The sequence below is a fragment of the Tripterygium wilfordii genome, chromosome 10 (genome assembly GCF_013401445.1).
Source record: "Tripterygium wilfordii isolate XIE 37 chromosome 10, ASM1340144v1, whole genome shotgun sequence".
Lineage (NCBI taxonomy): Eukaryota > Viridiplantae > Streptophyta > Magnoliopsida > Celastrales > Celastraceae > Tripterygium > Tripterygium wilfordii.
In genome coordinates, this window is record NC_052241.1 from 7,614,962 (window position 1) to 7,629,451 (window position 14,490).

General features: G+C 37.8%; 4 protein-coding genes across 4 annotated transcripts; all 4 read right to left on the bottom strand.

Moving 5' to 3' along the window:
* Nucleotides 1-7,344: 7,344 nt before the first annotated feature.
* Nucleotides 7,345-8,247, bottom strand: LOC120007322. Its single transcript, XM_038857521.1, has 2 exons — nucleotides 8,011-8,247; nucleotides 7,345-7,863 (listed from the first exon to the last, which is right to left on the bottom strand). Exons 1-2 carry the CDS (start codon nucleotides 8,245-8,247, stop codon nucleotides 7,345-7,347), a joined length of 756 nt encoding a protein of 251 aa, XP_038713449.1.
* A 266-nt stretch (nucleotides 8,248-8,513) lies between these two features.
* On the bottom strand, nucleotides 8,514-9,287 carry LOC120007323. Its single transcript, XM_038857522.1, has 2 exons — nucleotides 8,843-9,287; nucleotides 8,514-8,758 (listed from the first exon to the last, which is right to left on the bottom strand). Exons 1-2 carry the CDS (start codon nucleotides 9,285-9,287, stop codon nucleotides 8,514-8,516), a joined length of 690 nt encoding a protein of 229 aa, XP_038713450.1.
* A 153-nt stretch (nucleotides 9,288-9,440) lies between these two features.
* LOC120007324 lies at nucleotides 9,441-10,775 on the bottom strand. Its single transcript, XM_038857523.1, has 5 exons — nucleotides 10,751-10,775; nucleotides 10,331-10,443; nucleotides 9,993-10,289; nucleotides 9,830-9,882; nucleotides 9,441-9,720 (listed from the first exon to the last, which is right to left on the bottom strand). The coding sequence occupies exons 1-5, from the start codon at nucleotides 10,773-10,775 to the stop codon at nucleotides 9,441-9,443; spliced, it is 768 nt and encodes a 255-aa protein (XP_038713451.1).
* Nucleotides 10,776-11,102: 327 nt separating this feature from the next.
* On the bottom strand, nucleotides 11,103-11,600 carry LOC120007326. The gene has a single exon (XM_038857524.1). The coding sequence runs from the start codon at nucleotides 11,598-11,600 to the stop codon at nucleotides 11,103-11,105; it is 498 nt and encodes a 165-aa protein (XP_038713452.1).
* Between the last annotated feature and the right edge of the window lie 2,890 nt (nucleotides 11,601-14,490).

Genomic DNA, 14,490 nt, shown 5'->3' on the forward strand with positions numbered 1-14,490 from the left:
TTCATGTAATTGTGCTCTGGTTACTTTAATATAAGTGTTATTATTCTAAAAAAAAAAACCAACAGAGACATACAACAATAATGAATAATTTAGAACATAAAATACAGATTATAAAAATTGAAGAGGTAGAAAACAAACAATCGAAAGAAAAAAAACACTTCACTCACCAATCTAATGTACAAAAGGTAACCATTAATAGTGTTAGTAAAAAAAAATCCCCAGTATCAAACTAGGAAAAAAAATTTAACAAATAATTATTACCATTGACTACTTCTATGATCTTTACTTTTTATAAATATTCTGCCTAAAAAATTCATTAATAAATTATATGATACCATTTATCTCAAGTTTTCTTTGTTATTTGAAAAATATAAGAGATAAAATTACCTCAAATAGAAAATTTTCAGCAGTAGCAATTCGAGCCATCAAACAAATTAGAAGATGAGCAAAAGATAGGAGTGCATACAAAATAAGAGAAACATCAAAAGAATGGAAATATAAATTTTTCAAAAGGAATAAGTGAATAACAACAAAATAACACGTAGGTTGGATACGTCAATGTCATGATTGCTGCTTCAAGACCATTACCTGCATCCAAAAAAGAGTTATATCTCTTTGCTCACGCTATTGTTTTGGCGTTATCTTTGTACTTGATTCTGGAGGTGAATTCTCTCGATGGAATTGTGCTCTGGTTACTTTAATATAAGTGTTCTTATTCTAAAAAAAAAAAAAAACAATAGAGACATACATTCCTAACAATTCAATATAATGAAATTTTATCTACACTTGTTTCTAATAAATTAGTGGTCTTATATGAATTAGTAAGTTCCCATAATATGATGTGTTTCCAACACCGATAAAAAGTGATTCATCCAATAGTATTTTACATCCAAAAAACTGCTCCATCTAGAGTTCTGACTTTCCTCAGCGTTACAACTACTCTTTTCCACTTATACTTTTTCACCACAGTTAGAATATAAGTAAAATGAATAAAAAAAAATTAGATCATAAACCGATGACAAAACTTGAAATATGCTAATAGTAGTTGAATAAATCAATAGAAGAAAAGACTAAATGAAAAGTGCAACTAACTAATCTAATTGAAAAAACTAAATAATGACATAACTAAAATCCATCAGAAAAAGACTTGTATAAAAGACGATATACAACTATTGTAAAACCTGAAGAGAAAAATAGTGATATTTTTGTTAACTATTCAGGATTTTTATTCAAGGTTACCACTTTATTGAACTTGGGAAACTTTACGACAGAGTACTCGCACAGCTTGACTACAGATAGCAAATGGCTACAAGCAACATACAACTCACGAGAAAAAACACAAACTTTAAACAGATGGATAACTGAAAATCTCCTTTAGAGATTAGAACTATAGTGAAAGTAGGAGTCCCTATCCATCATCTCCATCAAGGATAAGCAAAGCTTAAATAATATGGCATTTAGATGGCGAAAACACAAGTTTTAAAGGAATCATCAATTTCTATAGAAGTTAAAATGGAAAGACAAAGGAGACGATGACTTGAAAATTTCACAGATACCAGCTTCCACGATACGATACTAAATCACCAGTTCTGTTAAATGCCCCTTCAATTTTTGCTCCGTCTTGTACTCAAATCACTTCGAAGATTGAATCTAGAAAATCCTCAAACACTCCAAACGTTCAACCCAGGAAACCCTAAAACTTTGTCTTCAGCAAGTGGTGAGATCGGCACGAATAGATTTTTTAAATTTATTTATACTTTCAATGACAAGTGTGAGTGATATTTACTTTTTGAAAGATGTTCAAGGAATAACGGTCGTCCGTTTAACCTCCCCTTCTTCACTATTACATTTAATGACCCCCACATTTCAATAACATGTTTCCTATATCTTTTTTCAAACCCATCCATTGAATTAAATGAGTTCCCCCAAAAAGGAAAAATAGAAAAAATGTAGGACTAGAATAAGTTTCGAACCTGGGAGAAAAATTTAGTACTCATAAGGCACAACCACTAAAGCGCACATAAGTAATAAACTTAGAGTCGCAAAGTCAAACCTATATCTAAGTTCTTGAGAGGACACGTGTCAAAACCCCAACAATCCCTCAGACTTTAACATGGAGAGAATCAATAAGTCATTTCTCTCTCCTTTTTTCTCCTTTTTTTATTTATTTAAAAGATAATGTAAATTGTAGTTACTGTTTTTCATTTTTAATTATGAGTTATACTACTTTCTTAAATATTTTTTATAAAAAATAATAATCAATAATCATTTTTTTTTTATAAGAACGAAAACTTGCATTACTAAGAAGAAAGGGATACATTGTCACCCATTACAGATTGAACAAGAAAGTCGAGGCATGGTACCCCTGACCAAACCATAGGTTTCTGAAACTTTATAGAGTTTTTAGCGAGAGCATGAGCTACCATATTGCAGCACCTATGGGCAAAACAAAATTCCACCCTTCTATAAGATTGCAAGAAAACCTTGATGTTGTCCACAATGTGCCCAAACGGGGCGAAAGCATAATCATCATTAATAAGAGCATCAACAATAGTCTTGGAATCAGATTGCACAATCACTTGTCCAAAACCAGCAGAGGAGGTGAACCGAATGCCCATAAAAATGGTCAAGGCCTCAGGTATCTGCGGGCCATAAGACCCACTCAAGATTCAGATAAAGCAGCTTGAACATGGCCTTTGTAATCTCGATAACAACACCCACACCAATTGACTTAGCTTCAATGAACACAGCTCCGTCCACGTTGAGCATGAAAACTCCTTGTTCTGGGGAACTCCATCTACTCAGTCTCTGAGATGGTGCATAAAGATGCGGCTGCTCCTGTAGAGCCAAAGTTTGGCCATACTCAGCAATATAAGAATCCACAAAAAGGAAACGGTGAGACTGGCTGGGCGACGCACTCTCTCAAAAATAAAATAATTTATGTTCAACCAAATTGCCCATAAAAGAAACACTGCCCTTACCGCTACATTTCCAACATCTAAAGATAAGATTTGGCCTAACCAATCATCCACTCTCAGGTTGCCTTCATTGACTGTATAAGCTTCACACCTAGATATTTCTCAAACTGTAGAAGCTCATTTGCATTCCATGAGTGCATGAGTAATACCCTCCATATTTCTACCACAGAGGACACAACCCCCATCATTGAGAGTTTTCTTCTTCAATAAAAGGTAGTACAAGAAAGAATGTTATTTACAGCAAGCCAAATAAAGTACTTGAGCTTACTAGGCACCTCCAAACTCCACAGCTTTATCCATGGGAATGCATTTGATGATGAGGACGAACTTCCCACTGAACCCCGTTCTAATCTCAACTGCCGAGCAACATGGTATACGTTACGAACAGGCAAATGTCCTCTAGCTTCCTAATACCATATAAGACGATCTGCACAATTTCTTTGCCTAATTGGAATGGCCAGGATAAGATCACTATCAATGGGGAGAAAATGTAGAACGAACAAGAGGTTCAATCCAAGTCCGGGTGTGATGGTCGATAAGAGAAGAAACCATAGCCATATTTTGTAACTCAATAAGATGCATGGTGTGAAAACCAAAAGATATCCAAGAAGGAAAGATGAAAAACAAGCTTTTGTATTTTGTCAATGTATTCCAGAGACTTACAAACTGTGCTACCAGTCCTCAAACATATACAAGAAAATAAATGAATAAAGAATTAGGCTATAAGGCTACAGTATAAGGCGCTAAAACATCCCGCCCAAAGCATAAGAGGAAAACCTAGAGTAAAACTATGTCGTTTCAATGATCTTGTTTGACACCCCCCCACAAGGTAAACGGTAGGCATCAACTACGTTTAGCTTGCGAAGGAGACATTGCATTTGATGAACAGGTATTGGTTTTGTCAAGAAGTCACTCGGCTGTGCAGCAGATGAAATATGGAGCAACTTCACAAAACCCAATTGAACTTTTTCTCTCACAAAATGACAATCCAATTCAATGTATTTGGTGCGTTCATGGAACACAGGATTGGATCCAATGTGAATTGCTGCCTTACTGTCACAAAATAAAGAAATAGGTTGAGGAGACTTAGTATTCAAATCTTGTAGAAGTCGAAACAACCATACCAGCTCACTACAAGTGTTGGCCATAGAGCGATACTCAGCCTCAGCAGAAGATCGGGAGATGGTATGTTGTTTCTTTGATTTCCATGACACAAGTGCTCCTCCCAACATGATACAAAAACCACTGATGGAACGACGAGAGTCCGGACACCCCCCCAGTCAGAGTCGCAAAAAGCAGTAATGTGATAACTTGGATGTGAGGGAAAGAACAAACCCTGTCCAGGTGTTCCTTTCAAATAACGCAAGACTCGATGTGCCCCAAGAAGATGTTGATCCGTAGGACAATGTAGGAATTTACTTAAACTATGAACCACATAACTGATATCAGGGCGAGTCATTGTTAAATACATCAATCTCCCAATCAATCGTCTATATAAGGAAGGATCATCCAGAGGAATTCCATCTTCAATAGAAAGATGAACATTCAATTCAGTTGGTGAGGAAAACGGCTTTGCATCCATAAAACCTGTGTCATGAAGCAGATCCAAGGTGTATTTACGTTGACTAATAGCCAAACCTATAGAAGACCGATTGATTTCAAGGCCAAGAAAGTATTTCATAGGTCCCAGATCTTTCAATTTGAGACAGGAATGTAATCGAGTTTTGATCAACTGAATGAGTGTTTCATCATTGCCCCCAATGATCATGTCATCAACGTAAAGGAGTAGAGCAACAAAATCTGTACCCTGCTTCAAAGTGAACAGGGAATAGTCACATTTAGACTGTTGAAAACCACAGTCCAGAAGAATGGATCTAAACTTTTCATTCCATTGGCGTGATGCCTGTTTAAGTCCATACAGGGATTTCCTCAACTTGCAAACAAGGTTGGAGTCTTTGACAGAGTAACCAGGAGGAGGTGTCATATATACTTCCTCATACAAATCGCCATGGAGGAAAGCATTCTGAACATCTAATTGATGAAGTGTCCATTTGTTCATGGAAGCCAAAGCCAGAAAAACTCTCACAATCACCATTTTAACCACGGGAGAAAATGTTTCAGAATAATCAAAACCAGCCCGTTGATTAAATCCTTGAGCTACCAAACACACTTTATATCGTTCAATGGTACCATCTTGTTTATATTTGATTTTGTAGACCCACTTTGAACCAATAGCCTTACGACCTGCAGGTAAATAGGCCATATCCCACGTGTGGTTATCTTGAAGAGCTTGTAACTCAGATTGCATGGCTGCTTGCCATGCAGGATCTTTTACAGCAACAGAAAAATGTGATGGTTCATGATGGCCCGAGACTGAACTTAAGAAAGCTGCATGAGAATGTGAAAAATTTACATAACTCAAGTACTTACTGATGGGATGAATAGGTCCAGACTTGGCCTGATGATGACCATTGGAAGTGGAGATGCAAGTGGCATTATTACATTGGTAATCCTGCAAGTAAGTTGGAGGCTGTTTAGTACGAGACGATCTGCGAATGGGAATATTAGAAGAAGGCAAGTCATTGGAAGCTGGTGAAGATTCTGAATGTGTCTCGGAAGGCATAGTTGAAAACAAACTTTCATTTGAGGGAGCATTAACAACTGCTGGAGTTGTTGGTGTCGATAGGAGACTGACATCGGAAGGTAATTGATCTGAATTTTCAGTGCAAGGAGATAATGTAGATGGTGAGAAAGGAAAAATTGTCTCATGAAAGTCCACATCTCGCGATACGAATATTTCATGAGTTTCAAGATCCATAAGACGAAAACCTTTCACTCCAAAAGGGTAACCCAGAAACATACAAGAACGAGCCCTGGGTTGGAATTTTGAACGAGAATGTGGATGGGTGACTGCATAGCATAAACAACCAAACACTTTGAGTTCACTGTAATTGGGAGGTCGATGAAAAAGAATTTGATATGGGCTGTGTTTGTCTAACTGGCGAGAAGGTAAACGATTGATGAGGTGCACTGCAGTGAGTATGCAAAAACTCCAGAAAATTTCAGGAACATGAGCATGGAATCTTATGGCTCTAGCAGTGTTAAGAATGTGTTGATGCTTGCGTTCTACTACCCCAACAAAAACTCCAGAAAATTTCAGGAACATGAGCATGGAATCTTATGGCTCTAGTAGTGTTAAGAATGTGTTGATGCTTGCGTTCTACTACCCCATTATGTTGGGGTGTGTAGACACAAGTGGTTTGATGCAAGATGCCATTAGATGCATAGAACTCTTTCATATTAAATTCAAGTCCATTGTCTGAACGTAAAATTTGAACTTTTGTATGAAAATGAGTCTTTACATATTGGCAAAATTGCTGAATGAAAGATCGAGTTTCTGCCTTAGACCGTAGAAGATGAACCCAAGTGGCTCTACTAAAATCATCAACAATAGTTAAGAAGTATTTATATCCATCAATAGAAGATATGGAGTGAGGACCCCATATGTCTACATGTATGAGTTCAAAAGGAGATGTTGTGCGAGACACACTAACATTGAAGGGCTTTCTTTTCATTTTAGCCAAAGGACAAGTTGAACAAAAATCAAAATGTTCTTGAAGAGATTTGGGCAGAAACAAGCTAGTAGTAGAAGAGGGATGTCCCAATCGATAGTGCCATAACATGGATCCTTTGGGGGCAGCATTGGTTCTCAAAACAAAATGGACAGAAGTGAGCTTGGATTCCCAAAAATAAAGTCCTTTATGCATGTTCCCCATTCCAATCCTCTTCAAAGTGACCAAGTCCTGAAAAAACAAGAATTGGATTTAAAAGTGATGGAGTATTGATCTGAAGATGTTAGTTTACTAACTGAAATAAGATTGATATTAAAAGTAGGTACACAGAGCACATGATGAAGTGTAATGCCAGCATATAAGATGAGGGAACCTATATGAGTGACTTTATGTCGTTCACCATTTGGCAGGGTCACAAAACGGTTTACAACAGGAGCTGCAGAATAGAGAAAATTAAGAGAGCAGACAATGTGATCGCTAGCACCACTATCTACTATCCAATTCACAAGAAAAGGCATTTTTGGTTGGTCAGTAATGGACAGATGTGGGGAAACATTACCTGCTACAACAGAGGCTGAGGACAAGGGAGGAGGAATAGTAGAACCACTACCTGAACCAGCTTCAGAAGGTGATGAAGAATTGAGTTTAAGAAAATGCATGAGTTGGTTACAAAGTTCTGGTGACATTTGCATAGGTCCTTGAGCTGAATCAGGGCCGGACATCATTTCTGCTTGATTCACATAGTGGCCCCTATCATTTCGAGAATTGGCCCCATAACGTTGTGGCCGTTTAGGCTATCCTGTTGGGTGCCCATGGAGTTTATAACATTTATCAATAGTGTGTCTTGACTTGCGATAATAGTTACAGGACAAATTCTCTCGCCTTCCTTGACCAAAAGAAGCATTCTTTCCTGAATCATTAGTAGACAAAGACTTTGCAGCCATAGCAGAGGAACTGTGTGGAGTGGATGATGTGTGAGTAAGAGTCAGCTGTCTTTCTATGTGAAGCACCATAGACAAGGCTTTTGAACATACAGGAAGAGGCTCAAGAGAAAGTATTTGATTGCAAACAATGGTGAAGCACTCATTCAAACCCATTAGAAAGACCATAGTGTGGTCCTTTTGTTGATAACACTCCAGGGCTGCCCGTGATCCACAGGTACAATCTGGAAGGATGTTGTAGTAGATGAACTCATCCCAAAAACCTTTTTGTTTGGTATAATATTCCGTAACAGACATCGCACCCTGACGCGTTTCACCCATGGATTGACGAAGCTCATATACTCGAGTATCATTGGACGCGGCATAGCGAGCCTTCAGATCAAGCCATAGTTCACGAGCTGTTGTGGAACTAGACAAGCTATTGCCAATTTCTTTCGACACAAAGTTTAATATCCAGGTTATGATCATACTATTGCATCATCGCCATGAAATATAGCGTGAATCAGTGGAAGAAGTTACCTCCAATGAGCCATCCACCAAAACTTGTTTGTTGCGACCTTCAAGTGCGGTGAAGATATTTCGACTCCATACATGGTAATTGTCTTCACCAGTAAGGGCAAGACTAACCAGCTTAGTGACTGCATAATCAGCAGTTGTGAGGATGAGTGGATCATCAAGAGGGTAAGAAGTGCTGGTTGGAATGGCAATAGTGCCAGTTTCAACACCAGGAAGTTCTGTTGTGTTCTTGGTTGTCATGATTCAGGATCAGAAAAAAAAAACAGATTGTAATTGGAGACTTATAGAAGCTTCGATACCATGAAAACCAAAAGATATCCAAGAAGGAAAGATGAAAAACAAGCTTTTGTATTTTGTCAATGTATTCCAGAGACTTACAAACTGTGCTACCAGTCCTCAAACATATACAAGAAAATAAATGAATAAAGAATTAGGCTACAGTAAGGCTACAGTATAAGGCGCTAAAACATCCCGCCTAAAGCATAAGAGGAAAACCTAGAGTAAAACTATGTCGTTTCAATGATCTTGTTTGACATGGTGGGCTTAAAGGTGTAAAGTTGAGGTAACCAGGGCTCCATTCCAATGTGAACCTTTTCACCATTGCCTATTCTCAACCTCACCCCTCTTTCTACCACAGGTTTAGACAGTAAAATACTCCGCCAAGCATAGGATGAAGAAGAACCAAGGAGAGCTTTCAAAAAATCTGAATAAGGAAAATAGCTTGCTTTGCAGGCTTTTGCAAATAACAAATCTAGATTAGACATCAACCGCCAGTCATGTTTAGCCAATAGAGCCAAGCTAAAAGCTTCTAATCATGAAAACCCATACCCCTTACCTTTTGGATCACAAAGCCGATATGAAGACCACCAATGGATCTCGTGCTTATCAGTAGAATCACTCCACCAAAATCTTGCTAAGTACTGATCATTGCATAAAGAGGAAGGGAGCTTGAAGCATGACATGGTGCATATAGGAATCGCCTGCGCAATGGCTTTAATCAAAATTTCTTTGCCTCTTTTAGATAGACATCGTTCTTTCCATCCTTTAAGCTTGGTTCCAATCTTATCCTTCACCACCTGAAAAATATCTTTCTTTGAATGCCCAATTAAAGACGGAAGGCCCAAATATTTATCATGAGGAACAGATAGAGGAAAACCAATAATATTAGATAATGATACACGCGCCTCCAGGGAAAGAGAAGAACTAGAGGAGGTATTGGACTTCCTCAAATTTACTTGTTGTCTTGAAGCTTGCTCATAAATAGAGAGAATGTGTGCCATAGCTTCACATTCACGGGTCATAACCCTACAAAAAAGAATACTATCATCGACAAAGAAGAGATGCGAAATTGGGGGGCATTGCCGTGCAACTTTTCACCCTTGAATCGTAAACTGTCTAGAAGTATGAAACAAAAGAGTCGATATACTCTCCGCTCACAGCACAAAAAGATAAGGAGACAGGGGATCTCCTTGTCGCAGCTTACGGGATGGAACTATCTTACCTTTCAGACCACCATTCACAACCACTGAGTACGAAACTGAAGAGACACCGACCATAATTAAATCCACCCATCGGGACGTAAAACCCATTTTAAGCATGATAGCCCGCAAGAAAGACCACTTAACCCCGTCATATGCTTTGCTCATATCTAACTTGATAGCCATAGACCCTGAACCACTCCACTCCGCTGCCTTGAATGAATGTGATGCATGGCTTCAAAAGAAACTAACACATTATCTGTAATTTAAATAGCATGGTACAAGGCACTTTGATTTTCTGAAATAATGCAAGGGAGGTGTTTTTTCAACTGATTAGCTAGGACCTTGGAAATAATCTTGTAGCTAACATTGCAAAGGCCAGTAATTTGACACCTTCCTGGGCTTAGCAATATTTGGAATAAGAATAATATTTGTATGATTTATAGACTTTAGCATAATTCCAGTAGCAAAAAAATTATGATCAAACAAAATTATATCTACCTATACTGTACTCCAGCGTTTTTGGTAAAAGAAGGCCGACATTCCACTGGGACTAGGGGCTTTTGTAGGAAACATTTGAAACACCGCCTCATGAAATTTCTCAAGCCTAGGTTCATGTAGTAATTCACAATTCGATTTCTCACTCACTTGGCAATCCACAGGTGACAGAGCAGTCTCAAAATCTTGCGGATGCACCGTACTAAAAATAGACTCAAAATACTCTGGGCAACAGTGGTCAATGATATTCGGCTCCACCATCCACCTACCAAGATCATCCTCAATACCTGAACTTATATTTTTATTCTTCCATTGATTAGCACGTCAGTGAAAAAGGGCCGTATTACGATCTCATTCCTAAAGCCAAGAAACCCAAGATCTTTCTCGCCACGTAGTTTCTCCCGTTCCCAAAACTCATTTACCTCTAACCGAACTTGACACTCATCTTGCATAATCTCATCTGATTTTGAAAGCCCTCCCAAATGGTTCAAAACAACAAGAGTGTGTTTGGTTAAGATTTCCAAAATAGTTTTTTGTTTTTAAAAATTGTTTTGGTTTTGAAAATTCATTGGCACCTAGTATTTAGAAACTGTTTTCAAAAACCAAAAAATAAAAATTGATTTATGGTGTTTTGTAAAATTTTGGGAACGGACCGGTGGCATACTTGTAATTAAGGTAGTGGTAAACTTGTAATTTTTTATTACAATCTATTTCTTCCTTCTATCTTTTCTCTTCTCTCTCCCTGCGCATCTCTCTTCTCTCCTCACGCAGCACCCTCTCCGCAGGCTCCATCACTACTCTGGCTTAGAGTTTCACACTTGATTCGAACTTCACCAACGTCTTCGTCACCTACCTACGATCTTCTAGACCAAGAAGATGGCGACAATGATCTCAGGAGGAGATGGCGATGACGATGCTCTGTTTCCTTCTTCGACTCTGGTGGTGTTGGTGGTTCATCGAAGCAACGCAGCTGTAGGAGAGATTCTGCCATGTTCTGGTTAGATCTGCACTTTTGACCATTTTAGGAGAGAGAAAGAATTGAAAAGAAATATATATTCAAGAGCAAAAATCAAATGAATTTCTTAACACATTTTGGTTTCAAAATCTATTTTGAAAATCTTAACTCAAAATCAATTTTAGAAACAAAATCTGAAAATTTGTTTTCAAACAGACTCTGTGCTTCTTCTTTAAAGTTTGTTGGACATGACCAAAAGTTGTTCTATTCGACCATTGTAAAGCTTGTAAGCAAACTGCTAACATAGAAGATAATGGTTCTGAAGTTGTCCCCAAAGCCCGAGCATTCTTCACAACATCGACACAGTACACATGTCGAATCCACATAGCGTCAAAGCGTAAAGATCTTTTCTTCCCACTTGTTGAATTTTTTAGCTCACTACTATGAAGAGCCATATGAACATGATTAGAAACAATGGAAACCAAATGAGAAATACAAGTAGTAGGAAACCTCCGCATCCAGTCGCTCGAGACTAAAGCTCTATCCAGCCTCTCTAGAACAAGCGAATTCTCACTACGATTATTCGACCATGTGAACTTATTCCCCCAGTACCCGATATCTTCCAACCCACATCCCTCCATCATGTCGTGAAATTTTTCCATCTGAGAGGCAGGACGTTTTTGACTACCTTGCTTCTCCTAACTTTCCCCAATTTCATCAAAGTCCCCCATAACAATCCAAGACAATGACAATCTCCCTTTTAGAGCAAAAAGGAGATCCCAAGATGCAACTTGGCGATGAGCTTTGGGGTGGCCATAGAAACCAGTTTACCTCCAATCCCCTTGTCCATTACTTTCTTCTCCAATAACTACATCAATATGAGAAGATGAAAAACTCTACATACTGACGTCCATCAACGCAAGCCCTCCCCCAAAGCAACCAGAATGAACAACAACACAATAGAAAGAACCAATCCTTTTACTAAATACTCCATACACTTACTATTAACTCTGGTCTCTATAAGAAACATAACCTGGGGAACTTTGCACTTGACCAGGTGGATCAATGCCTGAACTGCCCGAGGGTTCCCAAGCCCATGATAGTTTCAAGATATGCATTTCATTGCTCTCGACAGTGCGGCCTAGCAGCCACTGCGAATATCATCTCTTGAGAACCAAGATCATCATCATAACCATGTTGGACAATAACTTTCTTATTACCCTCAGTATGTTGTAATTCATCCTGAAAATCTTCCTCTATTAGTTTCCTTTTGTAATGTAGGAAAGAAGCATCCCCATTGATATTCGACATTACGGAATCCATATATCATCTTTCCCAATAATCAAAATAATTTACCCCGCAACAAAGGCTTCCCAATATCTCCCAACACCCTAACACGCAAAAATAAACCACTCCCTGGTCTATCAAATCTGGCATCAACCTCCAAAACGTCACGAAGAAGTTTGTCAATTTGTCTCCCAACCTTCTCGGTCGTCACATTTAAAGGAAGCTCATGAAATTGAACCCAGAAAAGGGCTTTTGTCATCACCACCTTAGTCAGTTGTTCATCTCCCTGGATCTCCTTTAGTAGAATCAGTTGCCTATCAAAATTCCATGGACTATTCCACATCACCCGATCTCTAATATCCTAAGATCGAAATTGAAAAAGAAATAGTTTATCCCCCAAATCTTGTAAACCAAAACCATCTCCAGAGTTCTAGACCTTTCTCATTGTAGCCTTGAACGCCTCTTTATTGTAAGATTTCAACGTGATTAGTTTTCCCATAAGACACTTGCTGTAATCATATCAAGACGGTATCTAAACCTCCGACCCTAGGAGAAGACGGGATGCTTCATCCTTCGTTTGAGTTAATTTAGCCCAATGATCAAACAGGTCATCAGCCATGGAAAGTGACAGAGGAAGAACGAGAGATGAAAGTAGGACAAGAAAAACTCTCCTAAGTAACCTAGAAGAGGGAAAAACTCATACTAGACGAGGGAGAACTCCTACATAACAAAACTCAGAGGAAGGTTTTCAATCATGTATTTAGTTTATTATTATTTTTAAAATAAAATGTCTTTTTATTTTTAAATATATTGACATCCCTATAAAAATAAGTAAATTTTGATAAATACTTTTAGAAAATAAATATGTTCAATATAAGGCACTGTTTGGTGGACCATTTTTCAGCACAAATTCCAATATAATTTTTAGAGCATTTTCTAACAATAATCAAATTGTTCTTAGATCGACAATTTTGGGACAATTTTGAATTTACATAACATTTATATTCTCAACCTTACAAGTGAATCACGAAAATACCCACTTCCACATTCTTGTATAGGGCACGGGCAAAAAGGTTCCCACCCCAAACCCGCCTTATTGACATCTCTATTCTTGTAGGCTTCCCCTCTAAATTTCTGAAGCAACTCCTTTTACAGACACAACTCTGCTGGAGATTTTCAATGCTTCTCACAATCTTTTTCACTGGTTTCTTTCTTCCCACTTCTTTAGTGTTCAAATTACAAACAAATTTTTCAGTGTCTGACCTCTTATTGGTTTTGGACATTGAGAACCCTAGGACTTTCTCGGCCTGAAGAAGAAGAGGATCCTTCATCCATGGAACAGTTGGCATCTTTTATGGGGGCATTGGGTGATGAAATGGACTCTGGAGAGGCTATGATTTCTTTGCCACTAGAGGTGGAGGAGGTGATGAGTGGGACAGGCTTTGCATTATTGTTTATCGGGCTATTGAAGGGAGACAAAGAAAGTGATAGACATGGATGGTTTGGGCACACATATGCTTAACCCACTTGATTGTTAACCGAGCCACCTCTCATTGGGACTTGAAAAGATAAATAAGTATTTCAATAACATCAATATAAATTATAATCAATAATGTATTTGAATTACATTATGGTTCTACCACTTTTCATAAGTTCAATTTGTTATATTTAATCAATTATTTGTTACATCATTGAATGACACATACCAAGTTGTGAACCACATCATATTCAAAAGAGGGCCGGCAATGGCACCCAAAGAATTAGTAGATGCACGGACACCCAATTTTATTTTAATATATGTGCAATACTACCTAGGTTTCTATGTGTGATAGAGAGAGGTTTGTGGCAATGGAAGTATGTGTGTCTAACAAGGATTGAAGAGATGAGGTATTGTCATTTGCCGCCACCACTATCCTTCACAAGCGCGTGCAATGAATAAATTAGGAAACCTGAAAAAATATTAAAAAAATTAGAAAATTGGCCTTTAATTTATAGAAATCTTAAATAAATTACGCTCTTTAATTTTATTTTGATTTCCCTTTCTAGCATCGAGAAAAATTTTAAATTCATTGAAAATAAACATTTTCCAAACTTACCAAATTTTTGGAACCAAAGCTAAACAAAAATTTTGATTTGATTAATTTAGTTTGGCCTGGTTAATTTTTATAATCTTGATTAATTCGGTCAATTATGATTATGATATATTAATACTGAATTATATTTTTTTAGATATGTTTATGAAATTCCCAATTAATATCAAATAAT